Genomic DNA, 23,768 nt, shown 5'->3' with positions numbered 1-23,768 from the left:
TTTACAAATAACTTAATAAATAATGTAACGCCACACGGTACACTCATATCTCACTATGTCACTGCACACATTATACATTGTGTCATAACACTTCACTCACTAGACACACACACACACACACACACACACACACACACACACACACGTATACACACTAGCGATCTTTGGGCCATTTTCTGTACTGCAACTTCCCATTTGCAATCCTGAAAAACTGAGTTGTCATCCCTCCATAATAATTGAGATGTTGAGCTCAGAAAGAGGAAGAGGTGTTAGTGTTGTGTTATGCATAGCTTGGGGGTAAGTATTTCTAGAAAGGAGAAAAGAAGGAAAAAACATAAAGTGAAGGTGTATGTTCTCTTAAAGAACAGACCTTTTTAAATTAATTTAACACCAACAACACTTTAATCATGCAATATGATTCTTTGTGCTGCCAAAAATGTAATTTTAATCCATTTTCTATCTTTATTTCTGTGAAATATTGAAAGAAGTTTGTACACGTCACACCCATGACGTTATTATGTCACACCCATGACAACAGAAATTATGCTGTTATTTTGAAAATAATGTTATGTTATTTCTCATATTTTCATGGCTAATAAACAAAATTATAGTATTATACACTTATTACATTGTTTACATATAACCATTTGATTCACAGCTTTTTTCCTGTAAAGGTCAAAGTGTTATGTTGTACTTCTGAATTTTGTCACACCTGTGACACATGGTTTTTGGTTAATATTGATACTTTCATCAATTACAAAAAAAATTATATTCATACTTAGTAAAATAATCAGTTTCCTTTTAAATGATATAAACTGAAGGAGGAAACTTTAAAATGGAATATCTTAAATTATTTTATAGTTAATTTACAGAGTTCACGTGTCAAACCTGTGACTATGGAATCAGTGTGGCTTATTTCCCATTCTCGAATTACATAACATAATGTTTCTTACTTGTATTGCATTTTATTACATTGTATTATTTTGTATTATAATGAGAGATAGTTCCTAGCCTTTGCATCAAACACTGATCATGTGCAAATCCCGCTGCAGCTCCCATCTTATACTGATGTCAGTTTTATTCACTGTAAAATAGCATCATCTCTATAGTCACAGGGAGCTACATACATGAACTGCAAAATGATTTACATTTATCATGGGTGGCAAACTTCCAAGAGTTAGGTCCTATAGTATTTTTTCTATTGGTTGTATCTCCTAAATTCCGGTAGTTGTGGGTGTTAGAGCTGTACCTTTTTTAGATTGAAGTCAGCTGATAGGTATTCCTGCTTAAGGGAAGTCTCTCTAACAAAGAAACCACTTTCTACAAAGCTTGGGTATCCGATTAATGAGGGAATTAGTATATTTCATCAAAATATACAAGGTATTCGAGATAAAGTTAGTGAACTGCTTATAGATGTTGACTCTGAAATTATTGGTATATCTGAACACTTCTTAAATAAGGAGATAATTCAGAGGCTTCCTTTACCAGGATACAGGTTGGCTGGCAGCTTTTCTAGGAGCTCTTTGCGGTGTGGGGGAGTAGCCATGTATGTGAAAAACGGTATCCCATTTGAGTCAATTGATGTTTCAAAGTACTGCACTGAAAAGGTGTTTGAATGTTGTGCAGGTGTGGTTAAATTTAGTGGAGCTAAACTTCTTACTGTTGTTATTTATAGATCCCCAGACTCCGATTTCACAACATTTTTGCTAAAGCTAGAGGAGGTTCTTGGTTCACTTTATAGGAAATACAAAAAGTTAGTTATATGTGGTGACTTCAATATTAATTGTATAAGTGATTGTGCAAGGAAAAGGATGCTGGTAGACCTCCTTAATTCATATAATCTTATGCAAACCGTATTCTTTCCAACGAGAGTGCAAGGGAACAGTAGAACAACCATAGACAATATTTTTGTTCATTCGTCATTATTAGAAGGGCATTCTGTTAGCAAAAAGGTGAATGGCCTTTCAGATCATGATGCACAAATTTTAAGTCTAAAAGATTTTTGTGCTTCAACACATGTTAAATATAGTTACCAACTTTTTAGGAAAGCTGATCCAGTTGCTGTACAGACTTTTGTAAACCTTATCAAGGAACAAGATTGGCAAGATGTTTATAGTGCTGATACAGTAGACGATAAATATAATGCTTTCCTCAAGACTTTTCTCGTGCTCTTTGAAAGTTGCTTTCCGTTAGAACGTTTAAAACAGGGTACTAGCACAAACAGGCAGCCTGGGTGGCTGACTAAAGGAATAAGAATATCTTGTAGAACAAAGTGGCAATTATATCAAAACGTTAGAAACAGTCAAAATCTAAATGCAGCAGCCCATTACAAACAGTATTGTAAGGTGCTTAAAAAAGTTATTAGGAAGGCAAAAAGTATGTGGTATGCAGATAGAATAGCTAAGTCTCAGGATAAAATTAAAACCATATGGTCAGTCGTAAAGGAAGTGGCTGGTCTGCAGAGACAGGTCGAGGATATAGAATCAGTGCGTAGTGGGGATGTCCGTGTTGCTGATAAGTCGCATATATGTACAGTACTTAATAATCACTTTCTGAATATAGCAGGTGAACTAAATAGAAACATAGTCCCAACAGGGAATCATATAGCGCTCTTAGAAAAAAGTGTTCCGAGACTGTTACCTGAAATGCTCCTCCATGATACTGACAAGAGGGAGATTGAGTTAATAATTAAATCACTAAAGATCAAGAACTCTCATGGATATGACGGGGTATCTAGCAGAATACTGAAGTACTGTTCCACGCATATTAGCTCAGTACTTAGCCATATCTGTAACTTTTCCTTTAGCAGTGGTCGGTTTCCTGACCGATTAAAGTACTCGGTTGTGAAGCCACTTTATAAAAAGGGAGACAGGGATAATGTTGACAATTATAGACCTATTTCTATGCCATCGGTGTTTGCTAAAGTTATCGAGAGGCTTGTATATACAAGGTTACTGCAGCATTTAAATTCACGTAATTTGCTGTCAAATGTACAGTTTGGTTTTAGAAATGGCTTAACAACTGAAAATGCTATATTCTCTTTTCTCTGTGAGGTTTTGGACGGATTAAATAAAAGGTTGAGAACGTTAGGTGTTTTCTTTGATTTAACGAAGGCTTTTGACTGTGTTGACCACAAAATATTACTGCAGAAGTTGGAACATTATGGAGTAAGGGGAGTAGCTTACAATTGGTTCGCCTCCTACTTTAAGAACAGAAAGCAGAAGGTAATCCTCCGCAATATTGAGAGTGGTAATGATGTTCAGTCCCAATGGGGCACTGTTAAATGGGGCGTTCCCCAAGGGTCGGTGCTGGGGCCACTGCTGTTCCTTATTTATGTAAATGATATGCCTTCTAGTATTACAGGTGATTCAAAAATATTTCTGTTTGCTGATGACACCACCTTGGTAGTGAAGGATCTTGTGTGTAATATTGAAACATTATCAAATAATGTAGTTCATGAAGTAAGTTCGTGGCTTGTGGAAAATAATTTGATGCTAAATCACAGTAAGACTCAGTTTTTACAGTTTCTAACCCACAATTCAACAAGAACTGACATTTTAATCAGACAGAATGGGCATGTTATAAGCGAGACGGAACAGTTCAAGTTCCTAGGCGTACGGATAGATAGTAAGCTGTTGTGGAAAGCCCATGTTCAGGATCTTGTTCAGAAACTAAATGCCGCTTTATTTACCATTAGAACAGTATCTGAAATAAGTGACATTTCAACACGAAAAGTAGTATACTTCGCATATTTTCATACGCTTATGTCATATGGTATTATTTTTTGGGGTAATTCTTCTGATTCAAAAAGGGTATTTTTGGCTCAAAAACGGGCTGTTCGAGCTATGTATGGTATAAGTTCGAAAACCTCTTGTCGACCCCTATTCAATAGTCTGGGAATTTTGACATTGCCCTCACAGTATGTATTTTCTTTAATGTCGTTTGTTGTTAGCAATATTAGCTTATTCCCAAGAGTTAGCAGCTTTCACTCAGTTAATACTAGGCAGAAATCAAATCTGCATGTGGAATGCACTTCCTTGACTCTTGTGCAGAAAGGAGTGCAGTATTCTGCTGCATCCATTTTCAATAAGCTACCACAAGAACTCAAAAATCTTAGCAGTAGCCCAAACACTTTTAAGTCTAAACTGAAGAGTTTCCTCATGGCTCACTCCTTCTATTCTGTCAAGGAGCTCCTGGAAGAGATAAAAAATTAAGCAAATTCCAGTGTTACATTCTTGATTTTCTTTATTTAAACTAACGACTTGTTTCATTTTATGTGTTTCTACAATCGTGTTATAATTTCATGTATTGACTCGTTCCATGACCATGGAGACTTCTCCTAAATGTGGTCCCACGGAACAATAAATAAATAAAATAAAAAATAAATAAAAAACAGAAGACAATGCACTGGATTTGTCTCCTAGTAAGTCTTCAATCATTTCACATATCTGGATTGCCATTGTATAGGCACAATGACATCATGCATTATGATATATATACTCTGATTTGTAACACAATTTCGAAATTACTAGTAAAATATAATTTGCTTGGCTCATTATTTGGACTTCAGCGATACAGGCGTGAACCATTTATTTATTTATGATGGGAGATGTGTTGACATCAACAAATCAAGATTTCTGTTTATTATGATTCACTGAAAAATTAGTAGTAAATGGTCAGTGGAAAATTAACTGAACTATAAACTTATAATGTTCTAATTTTATGTTCAGAAATGTTAAAAGATGGAAAGTAATATGATGATAATAACTTTGCATGGTGTAATAACTACTAACATGGCCTTTTTAGTATAGGAAAGTTGAAAGAAAGTACCTTGTGGAGGGTCATTTGTAAATTTGATTGAAATTTGCAGCAATGAAATTGGAAAATTAACATGAACTTCTGTAGTAATCCAACAACGAAAATTTGGATCACAACTCTCTATTTCTGATAGGTTAACAAACAGCTCTTGCATATAATCTAATCCCAGATGGCAATTCTGAAGAAGAATCCAGCTTCCCTGCAAAAGGAAAGAAACAAGCAAAATTTAGTTCAGAATCACAAATGGTAGGGTAAAAATTAACATGATTCCAGCTGGTAGTAAAAAATAACATTTTTAGAGGTATTCAATAAGAAAATAATTTACTGCTTGAACACTATATGATACTATACTATTTCTAGTGGTCTCTCCTATCAGAATTTCAAGTTTTTGTGGAATTTGTGGGCAGGAGAAAAACAGGAGGAGTGAAGATGTGAGCCAAAAAATAAGATATTTTATTTATCAGCAAAGTCACAGAGTAAATTATTTTGTACTTATGTTTATAGAGAGAATATTTCTGATCTCATGTGACAATTTTCATAGGACTTATCCATTATGTATCACCACAGTTTCAACTAAATATTGACACGTTCCTTCCAACAGAGCCATAATTAATTCATTACATTATCTGTGTTGAAATGCAGCAGAATGATGTATAAAACAAGGAAGCATATCCTATTAACAGGAAATCCATAATATTTCAAAGATTTTACAATTTCTATATGTGCTTCTCATTACCCTTATTCCTTAATCATGATGAACCTACAAATTCAATTTTTTTAATTAATTTTTTATGATATGGGGACAATGCGAAAATTTTTGTTCCAGCAGTGTGTATGTGTTTTATAAATTAGCTTTTTTCCTATAGCTTTGCCCACATATGCTTTCAATATGTAAATTGAACACATTTCCTTTGCCATCTCTCTGTGTCCTCCTCTTCCTCCTTCCGTCTCTCCACCTCATCCTCCCACCTCTATTTATCTATCTCCTCCTCTCCACTCTCTCTGTCTCTTCATCTCCTCCCCCCTCTCTTTGTCTGTTCCCTTCACCTCCTTTTTCTGACTATATCTTCCTCTCCCTTCCTACTGACCTTATCCTCCTCCCCCCCTTTTTCCATCTCCTCCTATCCCACTTCATTTTCCACCTGTCCACTACCCCTCTACACCTTCCACCTGCCTCATGCAGCTCCCGCTCCCCTCCTCTATCAATATCAACCTGTTGAAGCCCCGTTCATCGGAATGTGTAGCCCTGCAAGACAATTAAATAAAATGGGCCAATACTACTCCCACAACATGCCTGTCATGAAGGGCAGACTACACATCAGGGGCATGCAATCATTTATTTGCCCCTGACGTATGGGGCACCACATAAAGGAGGTCAATAAATCAGGCCGATACTGCTCCAAGACAATACATCTGTCATGCAAGGCAGCCTAAACGTTGTGGTCCAGAAAACCGTTTCTTGCCCATTAGATGTAGGTTGCCCTGCAAAGCAGGTTGATCTGGCAGGCCAATAATGTTCACACACAACATGCCTGTCGTGTAAGCATCCTTTAAGCCAGAGGCTGGAAAAAACAGGTTTCGGTTTGTATCTCCGTTCCTATTGGAGCTGGTACTCATGAAGCCTGCTGTTTCTGTGCCAAATTTGGTTGAAACGGATCCAGAGGTTTGGGAGTAGATCCTGGACATATGTACAGGGATTCAGTTGTCCTTACTTGTGGGTTTTATAAAACCTGCAGTGCCTTCAAATATCACACACAAATTATTAGTCCTACAGAAAGATCAGCAGAACCTTTTGGAGGAAATTTAATGTATTTAAATTGGGACACGTTTTCCCTAGAGGACATAGTTTTCAAATTGTCCAACAAAAATCGTAAAAAGTGGCCCTAAAATGCATGTTTCTTGAATAATTTGTAAACTACATTAAATTTACTACAAAAAGATCCTGAGCATTTTTTTTCTATAGGACTAATAGTTTGAAAAGTAGCAATGAGACAATATAAAAATTTCACTTCCCCAAGGTAGAGAGGGGCAGCATCATTTTAAGTGATGGCTGATGTAGACAGCCACCAAAGCATGAGGATAAGCCTTCAATCCTGCATTTGCTGGGCAAGGCACTTTCAGTTTTTACTGTGTGAGCCGTAGGGCTACTTAGAAATATTTTTTGGATAAGTGCAAGGTACCACCCCTAAGTGCCATATGTCTTGCACAGCAGACCCTTTAATGTTCACAACTTCTTACTAACTTGTCAAGTTCAGTTTTAGCTTGGTGGGGACAGGTATACATGCATTAAGGCAGCATAGTATTAGCCATCAGTGGAAGGGTATTGTTATAAATTTTAAATCTTTTTAATTTAAATGAAATCAAAATATCCTCAGGACATGTAAAAATAAATTGTTATTTGAAATTAAATGTTTTTAAAATAGCATGAAGTGTTCTTACATTTCAAGGGGATATTTTAAAATTGGAATTATTTTTCTTGACATTGTCTGTATCTTTTTCAGTTCTCATCCAGAGATGCAACTGTGTGACTAGCTCAACTCTGGAAAATTTCACCAAAGATAATGGCATGGTTTACTGCTGGTGCTCGGGATATCCATGGATATCAATGGATCTTCTACGGCATTTACCATCAATTGATTCTTCTGCCTTCGGAAATGGTTTCTCATTTCCTGGACAAGGGGGTGCCTTGTTGATAAACACTAAGAGTGCACTGTCTAAATACTCACTTGTTGAAGTCAGTGTTTAAGCCACCAATTTGTGAGTGGTTTCTGAAAAGGTTGCAGGTTGGATAAAACCCATCAGTAGGGGCAGCTGAATCACCCTTTGTATACAACAGAAAAATAAATTAGACTTAGGCACAGGTGTGTTTCATGTCAATATACCTTGAGCAGTGATTTTCCAATGAGTACATTCAAGCCCTGAGTGTGTTTCTGGAATATCTAAAAGCTACCCATCAAAAATCACCCAGTGTGTGTGTGTGTGTGTGTGTGTGTGTGTGTGTGTGTGTGTGTGTGTGTGTGTGTGTGTGTGTGTGTGTGTGTGTGTGTGTTCACTTTTTTTCTTGCAGTTGGTCCAGAAGACTTGCATAGTACTCTCCAGTAACTGTTTTATACCTTGCAGAGCAGTCGTGAATATGGAACCCCTCTGAATTACAGGATCACACTGGCTACAGACTGTTAAGCAGATAAAAGTTACTTACTCTGCCTTTATTCATGCAGACTAACTAGCCTTTATCCCTTGTTTTGATTGCTGTTTCTTTGCTGGCAGAAGTGGTGACTATACACTCTTCCACAATGGAGAAAGTAATTAGATGGCTTCTTTTTAAAATGGTTCAATATTGTTAAAATATTAATTTTCACATTTGTCTTTGGTCAACATTTGACAGTTTTGACATCCTTTTTGTACAAAGCTTCCTCACAGTTAATTATTAATGTAAAATTTTCATTCCAGTATGGCTGTGGCATTAACTACGTCACACACCTTTCCTTGATGATCATCCAAAAGCATATATTCATATGTGGTTACCATTTTGAGACATTTAGTTGACTGGACTCCTTAAAAAGCCTTCATTAGCTTTGCATGAATTAAATGATAATTAATACTAAACAGTTTTCTGTTTTATCCATTTGAACTTAATTCATTCATAAAAGTACGGATATTTGTAACTGTGGATAATGTTGCCCCAAGAGGCTTGTAAAGACAACAATCACATTTTTGTGAAATCACATTTTTACAAACCAAGTTAAAGACTACAACCGCTATCCATCTGCAAACACATACCGTGACCACAACTTGGTCCTCATGGCAATTTCATTCAGATTCAAATGTCTGATAACATTGCCCCAAGAGGCTTGAATAGACAACAATCACATTTTTGTGAAATCACATTTTACAAACCAAGTTAAAGACTACAACCGCTATCCATCTGCAAACACATACAGTGACCACAACTTGGTCCTCATGGCAATTTCATTCAGATTCAGATGTCTGAAGAAAAAGACAGCAAAACAGAAATGGGTAATAGAAAATTTGAAAACTGAGGGACTGGTACGGCATCATGTACAGGAAACAAACAACCTACCTAAAAATTTTTAACACTGAAGAGGGAAATAAGACTGGGAAAAAATTAAATATGAGACATACAAATCAGCAGAAAAGATAGAGAGAAAAAGTAAACCTTAAAACAAAAGGAAATGAATAACATCAATGTTATTCAGCTTATAAAAAAAGAAGACAATGTAAAAACATAACTGGTGAATAAAGAAAAGCTGAATACAGAAGACTGAGGAACTTAGTCAATAGAAAGCCAGAAATGCAAAAGGAAATTTTCTTGAGGAAGTGTGCAGAGAAGTATACAAAAATATTTGAAACAGAATAACTGATACAGCCTACAGTACAGCAAACAAATTTTTTACAAACACAAACAAGAATCTCGAGTACAGTAGAAGGCAGAGGGAAAAACATTGTTTGGTGAAGTAGATAACATGCTACAAGAAGAATTTGAGAAAGTTCTTAAAGATCTACAGGAGAGCAAAGCAATGGGCATTGATGACATTCTTGCAGAACTAATCAAGAATGCTGGTGACAGCATGAAATAATGCTGCTGAAACTATTAGGTCCATCTATAACACAGGAGAGATACCAACTAATTTCCAGAAATGCATCATAGTTGCCATAGCAAAGAAGATGGCAGCTACAAAATGTCAACAGTATCAAATCTTAGGCAAGTATCACATGCATTAAATATTCTCAGGAAGATAATTCTGAGCAGAATTGAAGAGTAGGTAGAGGATATGCTGAGTGAAAATTATTTTGATTCAGGGTAGGAATAGGAATAAGGGAGGTGATTCTGACACTGTACAGCAAATACAGAAATATTAACCAACTTATATCACCTTTGTAGACCTGGAAAAGAAATTTGATAATGCAAGATACTTTAAGAGTGCTGAAGAAAGTAGGTTTATAATACAAAGATATGCAGACATTACTCAGCTTCTATAAGAACAAAGTGGCCGTAATTAGGCATTTTCATCAGGAACAAGAAGCAAAAATTAGGAAAGGGATGAGACAAGGATGTACTCTCCCTCATATATTGAATGCTTACCGTCAGGAAGCTATAGACCAAGTTTGTGAAACTACTGAAGTGGGAATCAAAATGGACAGGGAGAAGATAAGACATGATGCATAACACAGCTGATGCTGCTGTGATCACAGAGTTGAAAGAAGGTCTAGAGAAGATTCTCAGCACAATGGAAAGGGTTTTTCTGTAATCAGTATGGTATGAAAATAAACAGGAAGAAGAGTAAATTGATGGTTTGCAGTACTGAAGAATAATACAAATCTTTAAGAATAAGAATTGGACGAGAGGAGTTGGAAGTGATGGAGCAGTTTTCCTATTTTGGAAGCAAGATGACAAGGGATGGTAGAAGACGCAAAGAAATTATGAGCAGACCAAAACTGTATTTAATTTGAGAAAGAACTTACTCACCGGTAAGAGCTTAAGTCTGGAAATAAGGAAATAGAAAATAATTCTTCTGGAGTGTGGTCCTATATGGATGTGAAATAGGAAAACAAGAGAGAGCACAGCTAAAATCAATGGAGATTTGATGCTACAGAAGGATCAGCTGGAGAGATAGAGTTCCAATAAAGAGATGCTGGGAAGAGTACAGGAAACCAGATCTCTATTAAGGCACGCCCACCTGAAAGATGAACTTGAAGGACATGTTTTAAGACACAATAACATCATTGGAACAGTAGAAGATGGGGCTACTGAGGGAAGGAATTAGTACGGACATCCAAGGTTCTCATAGATGCACCACATTGTTAATGATGTGGGATGCACTACATATGTGGAAATGAAGAGGAAGCCAGACAGAAAGGGGAATGGTATAATGCCACAACTCAGAGTTGAACACTGCAGAAGAAGATACAAGGCGACCAGTTTCAAGTGCTATATGCAATAATCTTTAGGCTCCCTTAATAGGAGTGCATATAGTGGTTCAATCTGAAATGCTATGCAGACAGTCCGTGGTGCTCCAGACATCATCACATTGTCCACTTTGATACTTGTTTTGCTTCAAAACAGCCCATTTCCTGACTCAAGTATGTGACATGGCCAAGTGACCGTGCACAATTCATTTGGGGCACTGAGATTCTCCATGGGAGTATGGCCATCCTTAACTCATTGAGTCCTCACTGATATGACAGTTGTGGGATTCTAACCCTTGTCAGCAGTAATATCAGGGAATGATAAACCTGTCTAAGAAGTTTACAATCCTGCAGCTGTTAAGTTTTGATACACACTTAGACATTTCTCCTTCTTACACAAAGCATAATGAGAGCTTCTCACACATAATCAACATTCAAAAGTGACTTTGCTTAGGAACCCACTGATTAATGTTCCATTATTCAGAGTGTCCCACTTATCTTGATTAGCCCAATAATTTTTCATCAAGAAGCAAAATTAACATAGTATGTAGCAAATGTCATTTAGCTACCAGAGGGATGTAAATTAACATGTTTGCCTTTCTTGTAGCTTTGTACATTATGAAGATAAGAACAGTAGTACTAATGAACCATTCACATAAATATAACATTATCAAAATTGTAAAACAAATTTTTATTTGACTCCCCTGTATTAGCACACAGTGCAGGTACCCAGGGTAAGGTAACTCATCCACTTGCTGGAGCTAAAAGTAAACAAATGGAAATGCAAGGAACATGCACACTGTTCATTCAGTCACCTGTCTTCAATTGAAGATTTGTGTGGATAAAATGTATACCAACAATGAGAATGTAGAAATGCTACTCATCATCTATAGAGAATGTAAGTTAGTAGAACAGTAACTGCAGTAATATTTTCTCATTTGCAATTCAGGTAGATGTAGTACAGTACTGTAGTACTTTTATACACTCTGTTGTATACATAGGGCAGTTCTTGATTAGAAACTTCATCATTGCCTTTATTTTGTTGTGGCTGAAAGTGAGCGCATGTTACGCAGTTAGAGAAACTTCACGGAGAGCAATATCCTTACAAGAACTCATCTTTCCAACAGATTTTTTCTCATCTTGTGACACTTCAGGGTCTTTGATGGAGACAAAAAGAGGTAGAACATTCAAAGGTGCTCAAGGTGGGGATCAGTGATATGCTGGTCCATGTGTTGGATGAAATAATTCATTGCTGCCTCCAGTGTTGCCTGCTAAAGTGTATTACAAGCAAGTACAAACATGGGCAGCCACTGTGGGCAGCACATCTGCAGTGATGAGAACTACCTTGACCAGTATGCTGAAGGTCTTATGAGGATGAGGGCACTATCCCCTAAAACTAGTACACAAAGAGATTTCCTATGTCATATCCTCACATAGCCCTAATCCTCCTACCAACCCCAGTTAGCTATAAAGGAGCACCAACCATATCACCCAATATCACGCTGGGCTTGAGCAACTGAATCCTATCCTTCACCAAGGATACGATTATCCATCACCATATCTGGAAATGAGGAACATCCTACCTAACAACCTTCCCACTCCTCCTAATGTGGTATTCCATCACTCACACAACCTACACAGTGCATCACATGTCTAGCACATGAACCTGCCACCCCTCCCTTCCACATTCCTAGCCAGCAAACCAGTAGTATCCCTCCAAGTCGCTAACTACCCACCTGGAGCCCTCTTTCTGCCTCCCACTTCTCTCCCTCTATTTACACTACCCAATACAACCCACATCCCACACTAGACCACCTGCTGGAATGCAATCCTGGCAGACTGTCCAGCCGACAGCACATATCAAAACACACATCCAAGCATTTGTATTAGTGATATTATGTATGAACTATTACTGCATGGGACTGAGTGAGGTGGCCCAGTGGTTAGCACACTGGACTTGCATTTGGGAGGATGACAGTTCAAACCTGCATCCAGCCATTCTGATTTAGGTTTTTCTGTGATTTTCCTAAATTGCATTAGATAAATGCAGGGATGGTCCTGTTGAAGGGCATGGCTGACTTCCTTCCCTAATCCAATGGGATTGATGGCCTTGCTGTTTGGTCCCCTCCCGCTAATCAACTGACCGACCAACTACATGGGAAGGTGGTTGAGAAGGGATAATATTTAACACAACACTGCTGCAATGTCTAACCATTTGGAAAAGAGAGGAAAAATCACCATCATTATACTGCCCACATAATACATATATTGTAAGCTCCTCCTCCATTTCCAAAATATGACAGTTCATTTAACCCTAGACAATAAAGGGGGAAATCTTACATTGTTACTAATCCATCATAAATTTCATTACTCCATATTTTATTCTAAGGACATAATAATTTGTAGCTTTTGCACTAGTTGATTACTAGTTGATTTATTGATTCATCCTATAAATCTTTCCATACTGTGGGGATACGACACACACACACACACACACACACACACACACACACACACACACACACACACACACAGATATACAGTAATCATTTCAGCAGATACATGAATTTTAGCTTTATCCACAAAGGTTCTTGCAGTAGCTGCACTGTCTTGTTTCAAGTCTTTCATATCTTAAATGATCTAGGAATTATGCTACTGAATAGAAGTAATGATCCAATAAGAATGCCCTTAGGGTTTTATAAAAGAGTAAGAATGATGATATGTCTTTTACTTTACACGGAAGACTATTGTAAATTTGTATAGTGCTGTTTACTCTGGAGGTTTTATAGGCTGATGTCCTTATTGACTTTACACGAAACTTTTCCTTTTGTCTTGTATCATGTTCATGGATATTAAAATTTTCATTTACATCTTTTAAATTCTTTCTAATATATTTACAGATTTCTAGTATATACATACAGGGAAGAGGGAGAATTGATGACTTTTGAAAGAAGGGTTTTCAAGAATCTGTTTGTTGAGCATGCTGCATTGCTCTTACAGTTCTTTTTTGAGTTAAGAAGGTGACTGAGCTAGGTGGTGTATTACCTCAGATTATAATTCCGTACAGTAGGATGCCGCGGACTTGGGCAAAGTAGGCAGTTTGGACAGTGCTATAACTTGCTTTCAGAGGGAGTAAACGCAGACTGTAACATATTTTATTTAGTGTTCCATTAATTTTGTTTATATGAGTGTGCCATTTGAAGTTATTTTGAAGCCATAAACCTAAAAGCTTTGTTTCCAGAGAAGAAGAAATTTTGTTGGAGTTTGTCATACTGGTGTAGCATGCATCACCTTTTAAACAGAAATTTAGGAATCTTGTTTTTTGGTGTTTATCATAAGTGCCCCTCAAACCATCTGTTTAGCTGTTCTGTAGTCTTAGTAACAGCTGTTTGAAGCTGACTTGGGTTATTTCCTGTAATTAGGATGCTTGTGTCATCCGCAAAAAAAGTGTTTGTTTGTGACTCAATGTTCAGGTCTAGATCATTTATATACAAGCAAAAGAGGATTGACCCAAGAATGGATCCCTGAGGGACTCCTTTATTTAGAACTTCTGCAGCAAAGAAACATGTCGTAGTGTTTTCTTTTAGTTCGTGTTTTATTTGTATTTTTTGTTTCCTGTTCATCAAGTACGAAGTGAACCATTTTAGTGCAGTGCCTCTAATGCCATATACTTGGAGCTTCTCCAACAGTATGTTGTGGTCCAGTATGTCAAAGGCTTTACTTAAGTCTAAAAAAAATTCCAGTGGCTCTTTGTTTTTGGTCTATTGCTTGCAGGGCATTTTCTATAAAATCATAGATTGCACTGGTTGTTGATTTATTTTTCCTGAATCCATGCTGAGAATACGTGGGAATTTTGTTTTGTCTCTAAACATTTCATTACTTTTTCTATGATTTTACTAAAGCCTGATAATAATGAAACTGTTCTATAGTTTTCTATATTTGTTTTGTCTCCTTTCTTATGGATAGGGACCACTTTAGCAATTTTTAAACTGTCTGGAAATGTGCCTGTCAGAAAAGATAAATTTACTATATCTGCAAGAGGAAGTGAAATGTTTTCAATACATTGCTTTACGATGTAATGAGGAATACCATCAATCCCTGGTGACATTTTCCTATGAGCTGATGCAGCACTGATGATTTCATCTGGGGTTGTTCCATCAATGTGGATTGAAGAAGAACATGAGTGCACTTTGTTTTTCTGTTTCTTTTTAGTATCTGTTTTGTCACTGACTAACAAATTATTTTTGATCTCTGCAAAGTCATATTTAAAAATATTTGCGATGTGTTGGGGATCAGTTATAGTCTTGTTCTTATGGTTAAGAGTGATATTTTCCATTTTATGGGACACTTTTATTTGCTTCCTTCTTTAAGACTTTCCATACTGCTTGGCTTTTATATTCTGTTATGAACTTATCAGGGGCCTTCTTTTATTTTTTTTTTATTTTTTTTTATTTTTTTTGCCTGTCGTATCACTCTTTTGTACATATTCCTGTATGTAACTGTTTAGAAGAGGGTGTATGTTATTGTTTTACCTGTATTTGAGTAATTCTCATTTCCTCACACTTAAAATTTGGTCCCTGTTGTTATCCATAGCTTTGCTTTTTTGGTTGTGCCTGTTATTTCTAGTGTTTTGAGAGGGAATGCAATTTCAAAGTAATCAACGAAGTTGCTAGAGAATTTCTCAAACTTTTTGTGTCATCTATTCGCAAAACTTCTTCCCACATTTCTCCTGATAACACGGAGTTGAATGTTTCTGTATTGTGTGTATGAAACTGTCTTGCTGTTATAGTTCTTTTATAGTTCTGGTTGGGCAGTAAGTGGCTTTGGATGGTGGCAACTTGAGCTTCATGATCATTAAGTTTTGTACTTATACACTTTTTAGTACAACTTATGTTCACAAATATGTGATCCAAGGCAGAAGCAGTAGTTTTTGTGATTCTTGTTGGGACTGTTATAGTCTGTTTTAATTTGAAAGTATCTGTGAGGGTGAACAATAGTTGTTTTCTTTTGCTTGTTCCAAGAAAATCAATGTTGAAGTCCCCACAAAGTACTACTGATTTTTGTCTAGATGAAGCCTGTTTAGGACATATTCAAGCTTGCTTAGAAATGAGTCAAAATTTCCATTTGTGGAGCGATAAATACATGCTACAACTGTATTTGCCTCACTGAGTTCAATGAGAGCCACCCCAAAGCCTGTTTCTGCACTGAGATGTTGAAACTTATTGATTGATTTATGTTTTAACCCATGCTTGATGAACATTGTGGTACCTTCATTTTTATAGCTGCTTCTACAGAAGTACTTTGCTAGTGTGTATCCTGGTATAGAAAAAGTCAATTTGGTCATTATTTAGCCAGTGTTCTGTAATGCACAGAATATTAGTAAAGTTAAGTTCTGTATTTAGTAAGTAGTTCCCCAAGAAATTAGTTAGATCTAATTATAAGAAACTATGCAAAAAACCTTGGCTTACTAAAGGAATAAAAATATCTTGCAACCACAAAAGGGAACTGTATCTAACAACAAGAAGGAGTAATGACCCAGAAACAGCCAAATATTATAAAAACTACTGTGCCACATCAAGAAAGGTTATTAAAAAGTCCAGAAGCATGTGCATCATGTCTGAGATTAATACCTCTGATAACAAAATCAAAACAATTTGGAATATTATTACAAGGGAGACAGGACAACCAAGAGTACAGGATGATGGCATCACCATCAAAGCGAATGGAAACTTGATAAACAACAAGCCGGAAGTCGAAAACATTATGAATAATCATTTTTTGAATGTTGTAGAGAAAATAGGATCTAAATGTTCATTAGAAGAAGCAAGGCAGTTAATTGAAGAGGCCTTACCCACACCTTTTGATACAATTGAAATTCTACCCACCTCTCCATTTGAAATTAGGAAGATAATAAACTCTCTCAAGAATAAAAGCTCACATGAGATTGATGGCATTTCCAGCAGGATAATAAAAGCTTGTTCCCAAGAAATAAGTGGGATTCTTAGCCACATATGTAATAGCTCTTTGAAGCAGGGTATTTTCCCAGATAGACTGAAGTATGCCATTGTTATACCACTGCATAAAAAAGGGGATACGTCTGATGTCAACAACTACTGCCCAATCTCCCTTCTGACTGCCTTATCCAAAACTCTTGAAAAAGTAATGTATTGTAGAGTTGCTTCACACCTTCGTAAAAATAAAGTTTTAACAAAATGTCAGTTTGGTTTACAGAAGGATTTTTCAACGGAAAATGCTATATATACTTTCACTAATGAAATATTAAATGCTCTGAGCAACCAGAAGTCACCCGTTAGGATTTTTTATGATCTATCAAAGGCTATTGATTGTGTAAATCATGGAATACTTCTAGATAAACTCAAGTACTGTGGTATGAATGGGACAGGGCTCAAATGGTTTAAATCATACCTAACTGGAAGAGTGCAGAAAGTTGAAATAAACAGTTCACATAATATGCAAAAAACTGGTGATTTCTCAAACTGGGGAACAATCAAGAATGGGGTGCCGCAAGGTTCAGTCTTGGGTCCTCTTCTGTTCTTAATATATATTGATGGCTTGCCATTCTATATTCACGAAGATGCAAAGCTAGTACTTTTTGCCGATGGTACAAGTATAGCTGTCACACTCGACAGACAAGAATTAACTGGTGAAATTGTAAACGATGTTTTTCAGAAAATCATTAAGTGGTTCTCTGCAAATGGGCTCTCATTAAACTTTGATAAAACACAGTATATACAGTTCCACACAGTAAATGGAATGACCCCATTAATAAATATAGACTTCAATCAGAAATCGGTAGCTAAGGTAGAATATTTAAAATTTCTAGGTGTATGCATTGATGAGGGGTTGAACTGGAAAAAAACACACTGAGGATCTGCTGAAAAGTCTGAGTTCAGCTACTTATGCTATTAGGGTCATTGCAAATTTTGGTGATACACATCTGAGTAAATTAGCTTACCACGTCTATTTTGATTCTCTGCTTTCGTATGGCATCATCATATTCTGGGGTAACTCATCATTGAGTAAAAGAATGTTCATTGCACAAAAGTGTGTAATCAGAATAATTGCTGGAGCTCACCAAAGATCATCCTGCAGACACTTATTTAAAGAGCTAGAAATCTTCACTGTAGCCTCACAATATATATCATAAGTGAATATATATATATATATATATATATATATATATATATATATATATATATATATATATATATATATATTCACTTATGAAACGAATTCAAAAGTAATAGCAGTGTACATGGCTACAACACTAGGAGAAAGGATGATCGTCACTACTCAAGGTTAAATATAACTTTGGCTCAGAAGGGGGTTAATTATGCTGCCACAAAAGTCTTTGGTCACTTACCTAATAGCATCAAAAGTCCGACAGATAGCCATATAGCATTTAAAAGGAAATTAAAAGAATTTCTTAATGGCAACTCCTCCTACTCATTAGATGAATTTTTGGATATAGTAAGTGGGTAATTTCCCAACCTCCACACACACACACACACACACACACACACACACACACACACACACACACAAATGTTGAATGTCATGTAATATTCTGTCTAATGTAATATCTTGTATAGACACCTTTTATTAACCTGACTAGTCCACATCTTTACGAAGTGTCATATTCATGATCTATGGCACAAGTACTAAACTAATCTAATCTACAACTTTGTTTGTTATTGACTGAATATTTTTATGGGAAACAGAAAAATGTTTGTTGCTGTAATTTATTTGATTACCAGTACTGGGATTTACATTAACATTTGAGATTCCTAAGGGCATTTTTATTATATCACTGACCTCACACTTGTCTGTTAAGGATCTGTCCATAAAAAACCATCTGTGTGGGACAATTATAAAGTCTCCTATGGTATGTCACATACAAAATTAAGCAGCCTATAAAATGTCCTGTTTTATGCCCTATGTGGTGTCACCGCCAGACACCACACTTGCTAGGTGGTAGCCTTTAAATCGGTCTCGGTCCGTTAGTATACGTCGGACCCGCGTGTCGTCACTGTCAGTGATTGCAGACCGAGCGCCACCACACGGCAGGTCTACAGAGACGTCCTGGCACTCGCCCCAGTTGTACAGCCGACATTGCTAGGAATGGTTCACTGACAATTACGCTCTCATTTGCCGAGACGATAGTTAGCATAGCCTTCAGCTACGTCATTTGCTACGACCTAGCAAGGCGCCATAGCATTTGATATTTAGCTTGTGCAGCATGTATAGTCAAGACAGATGTACACCAATTATGGATTTAAGTTAAGTATTATAGCAACTGCGTCCGTTTTTCTAAGTTCTCATTTCCTTGTAATGTTCCAGACCTCACGCCAGCCTGCGTGAGCTTAAAAGCGTGCGTTTCGGCCTCCTCTAGCATCACGATGTTGGCGACGAGGATGGGATGAGTCTAAGAAGGGTCTTCTTCTTTATATTTGCTTACATTACTTGTGTCATGGCTTCGCCACATTCTCCAGATGTACTGTCCGAATTTTATCACTTGCAGAATCAGCAGGCGCAGGCCTTATTGGATGCCCTTGGACAGCTCGTCCAGGGTCAACGTGCAATGGAAAACGATGCGGTGGCCGCCGCTTCACCGCTACCGCAGCCACAACACGCAGTTGCACCACCTTTTCGTCCTTTTGATGCGGCACTGGAAAGCTGGACGGAGTGGTCACGCCAATTTGGATTCCATCTCGCCGCCTACAGAATTCAAGGTAACGAGCGGCAGCCTTTTTTGTTAGCATCCGTCGGGGTGCACACGTACCGTGTGATAGTGAAATTATTTCCCCGACGCGACGTAGCAACTCTGTCCTACGAAGAAATTTTGTCTGCATTAGATGCGCCCATCCGCGCAGCCGCGTGTGCCGCGCAAGCAAGCAAATGCAGTGGTAAAATCATGCCCGCGGTGTGCTACTAGACATTCGCGTGACAATTGCTGGTCACGCCAGGCTATTTGCTTTTTCTGTAATAAAAAAGGACATGTTCAGAGTGTTTGCCAGAAAAAGCTTAGATCGGACACTCACAACCATTCCAGGCCCTTTGCTTCGCGCCGGAAGCGGAATCGAACCAAGAATACTGAGGCTCGTGAACCGTCGCCCATGGAAATTCATGTAGTTAATTCCACTCCGCCCAGTGCCACTCTCTCTAACAGTGACTGTGTTCGTCCCACAAATAGTGTGCGTCGACGTCGCCGGAAATCACGTCACGTCGCAAGTGATTCTGTACCAGTGTCAACTCACGTTGCACCAGACAGTCGCTCTTGTCGTCAACAGGACAATAAACTTTTTGTGGACTTGGATATTCAAGGCAAAGTGATACCGTCCAGCTCGATACAGGAGCTGCGGTTTCACTAATCAATCATGACACGTACCAACAGCTGGGCAAACCTCCGTTGCGTGCCGCACATGTTAAGCTAACTACATATTCAGGTCACAAGATCCCTGTGTTAGGACAGTGCAGCCTTCTTGCAACATACAAGGGACAAACAAAACTTGTGTAATTTTACGTCCTTCGTTCTTCTTCTGCTGTGAACTTGTTTGGATTAGATTTATTTCAGTTGTTTCACTTGTCTATAGTCAATCAGGTCCTATCAGTGAACCAGACTGTGCCTTCAGCCAGTGTTTCTCGTCTATGTGAAGAATTTGAAGACATTTTTGCACCGGGCCTAGGTTGCGCTAAGAACTATAAAGCACATTTGGAACTGAAAGTAAACGCGCATCCGAAATTTTTCAGAGCGCGCAATGTTCCCCACGCATTGCGTGATGAGATCGCAAGAACATTACACGATTTGGAATCACAAGGTGTGATTGAACGTGTGCAGGCTTCTCTCTGGGCATCACCCTTAGTAATTTTGCCGAAACCTTCCGGAAAACTGAGACTTTGTGTGGACTTCAAGGCAACGGTGAATCCACAACTAGTGATTGCAACTTATCCTTTACCCCGACCGGAAGATCTTTTTGACAAACTGTGCCCGGGTAAATATTTTTCGAAGTTGGACCTAGCAGATGCGTACTTGCAAATACCAGTGGACAACGAATCCCAGCGCGTCTTGGTGGTTAACACGCATCTTGGTTTGTACCGATTCAAAAGACTGCCATTCGGGTGTGCATCCGCCCCTGCACTGATTCAGCAATATCTGCAAACTGTTTGTGCGTCGGTCCCTACTGCAGCAAACTATCTGGACGATATTGTGATCTCCGGAAAGACAGAAGAAGAACATTTAGCCAACCTCCGAACATTATTTAAGGTCTTGCGACAAAATGGTCTTCGCTTGCAGAAGGACAAATGTGTGTTTTTTGCTCGTGACTTACCATATCTGGGCCACGTACTCAATGCCCAAGGCATACATCCTAGTCCAGAGCACCTCCGTGCCATACAAGACTTGCCTCCGCCGCAGAATTTGAAGCAGCTACAGAGTGTGCTGGGAAAAATTAACTATTATCACAGATATGTCCCACATGCCTCTTCCATTTCAGCTCCGCTGCATCGCTTACACCGTAAAGGTGTTCCGTTCGCTCTGGACGACGGAATGCGAACGCGCCTTTCGCCAGTTGAAATCGGCGTTGCCTTCCAATACTTGCCTTATGCCATTCGATCCCCAGAAACCCCTTTTGTTAATGGTAGATGCATCGGATTTCAGGATCGGTGCTGTGCTTGCGCAGAAAGATGGATCGCATGATCGCCCATTGCCTTTGCGTCCAAATTGCTCTCGTCTGCGAAAAGAAATTATTCCCAGATCGAGAATAAAGCTTTGGCTCTCGTATTTGGTGTTACAAAGTTTCATGATTTCTTGCATGGTCGTCACTTTACCATCATCACAGACCACAAACCTTTGACATCGCTTTTTCATCCGAACAAGCCTGTACCTCCACGTACAGCGCAGAAATTCATTCGCTGGTCTATTTTCCTCTCGCAGTACTGCTACGATATCTTGCATCGGTCCACTGCTAAGCACGGAAACGCCGATGCGTTGTCCCGTTTGCCTTTTGCTGAGGATAGAGCATTCGATTCTTCCGAACTTGCTCGCATGTTCATTGATGCGGAAACCGATGAAGTGGTCGAATCATTTCCGATTGATTTTCGTCGTGTAGCTACAGCCACAGCTGCTGACCCTGTCCTTGCTACCGTTTTGCGTTTTGTTGCTACTCAATGGCCCTTGTCAAAGTCACGGATCGAGGATCCGTTGGTTCGCCGATTTTTTGCTCACAAGGAGAGACTTTTTGTTCGACGTGGTGTTTTGCTGTTGCGTTCTGATAATGATCAGTCCCGGGTCGTGGTCCCACGTTCGTTACAGTCCTCTGTCTTACGGCTTCTCCACCAAGGACATTGGGGTATAGTGCGAACGAAACAACTTGCTCGTCAGCACTGTACTTGGTTCGGAATCGATGCTGTGATTACGAATATGTGCTCTTCTTGCATGGCGTGTGCCGAACAACAATCCGCACCGCCGCGGAAATTCTTTGCATGGCCGAAAGCCACTTCCCCTTGGCAACGCATACACATCGATTTTGCTGGTCCCTTCTGGAATGCTCGATGGTTGGTTGTGGTCGATTCTATCAGTAATTTTCCTTTTGTTGTCCGGATGCCTTCCACGACGTCATCTGCCACCATCCAAGCGTTATCGGCTTTTTTTTTGCATTGAAGGTCTTCCACAGACTATTGTTTCCGACAATGGCCCACAATTCATGTCCGCAGAATTTCAGTCATTCTGCTAGGCCAATGGTATTCAACATCTGACATCCGCGCCGTTTTCGCCTCAGTCAAACGGTGCCGCCGAACAATTGGTCCAGACTTTCAAGTCACAGATGTTGAAGTTGAAAGAGTCGCATTCTCGGGAGGATGCGTTGTTGCTCTTTTTGTCTTCGTATCGCTCTCAGCCCCGAGATGGTCGCTCGCCGGCTGCGTTGCTCCACGGTCGTCCTCATCGAACCTTGATGTCTTTGTTACATCCGCCGCATCAGGTTCCTGTGCAGCGGCACCCACCTGCTTTTGCTACAGGTGACGTTGTATACTATCGCAACTATCGAGGTTGACGGCGTTGGCTCGCAGGGCGCATTCTTCGCTGCCTCGGCCGCGCTATGTATCTGGTTTTGGGGGCCTCTGGTGAGGTGAGTCGGCATCTCAATCAGCTGCGCCTCTGTCGTCGCACGGGTTCTGCCGCTCCCCATCTGCTTTCAGCGACGGTGCCGTCCGGTCAGCGTCCTGGGGACCCATCTACTGGCTCGCCTCATCCCCATGTGTTACCGACGCTGCCTTCCATTTTGCTCCATGGCGACGCGCCGCCGCCGCCGCCTGTTCTGCCGCCGGCGACGCCCGCAGTGGATGCTTCGCTGCAGCCGCCAAGCGCCTCCCTGGGTCACGCGCCGTCGATCGCTTCCCGTGACCAGCTGTCCTCCGACATGGAATTCTTGCCCGCTCCGGACCAGATGTCGTCTTCGCCCGTCGGCTGCCCCGCCCCGATGGAGGTCGAATCTTAGGCCCCTCCAGTCTCTCTAAGGGCGCATACACTGCATGTTGGCGTGCACCCTGGACTAGGTTTTCAGGCGTTTCCTAGCTCCCCTTGGACCGTATGGCCAGGTGCGGGTGGCACAGCCCTGCCTGTTGTTAGGCTTCCCACCTCGTCCCATACGTCAACACGGGGTCCTCCCCACGGCGGGCGGAAGCCTTATAACACAACCGTACGCCGATTTGTGGGGGAGGAATGTGGTGTCACCGCCAGACACCACACTTGCTAGGTGGTAGCTTTAAATTGGCCGCGGTCCATTAGTACATGTCGGACCCGCGTGTCGCCACTGTCACTGATTGCAGACCGAGCGCCACCACACGGCAGGTCTACAGAGACGTCCTGGCACTCGCCCCAGTTGTACAGCCGACATTGCTAGGAATGGTTCACTGACAATTACGCTCTCATTTGCTGAGACGATAGTTAGCATAGCCTTCAGCTACGTCATTTGCTACGACCTAGCAAGGCGCCATAGCATTTG

At 39.5% G+C, this 23,768-nt stretch overlaps 1 protein-coding gene across 1 annotated transcript in view; it reads right to left on the bottom strand.

The window, feature by feature from the left end:
* The window catches only part of LOC124594242 (dynein axonemal heavy chain 8-like), a 619,801-nt gene that overhangs the window by 112,567 nt on the left and 483,466 nt on the right, over positions 1–23,768 (bottom strand). Inside the window, exon 38 of the mRNA XM_047132606.1 lies at positions 4,831–5,017. Coding sequence (XP_046988562.1) covers positions 4,831–5,017 — 187 coding nt within the window. The remainder of the gene's footprint in view (positions 1–4,830; positions 5,018–23,768) is intronic.

The sequence above is a fragment of the Schistocerca americana genome, chromosome 2 (genome assembly GCF_021461395.2).
Source record: "Schistocerca americana isolate TAMUIC-IGC-003095 chromosome 2, iqSchAmer2.1, whole genome shotgun sequence".
NCBI classification, from domain to species: domain Eukaryota; kingdom Metazoa; phylum Arthropoda; class Insecta; order Orthoptera; family Acrididae; genus Schistocerca; species Schistocerca americana.
The sequence above is the reverse complement of the archived record's forward strand: the minus strand, read 5'-3'. Positions and strand labels throughout refer to the sequence as shown.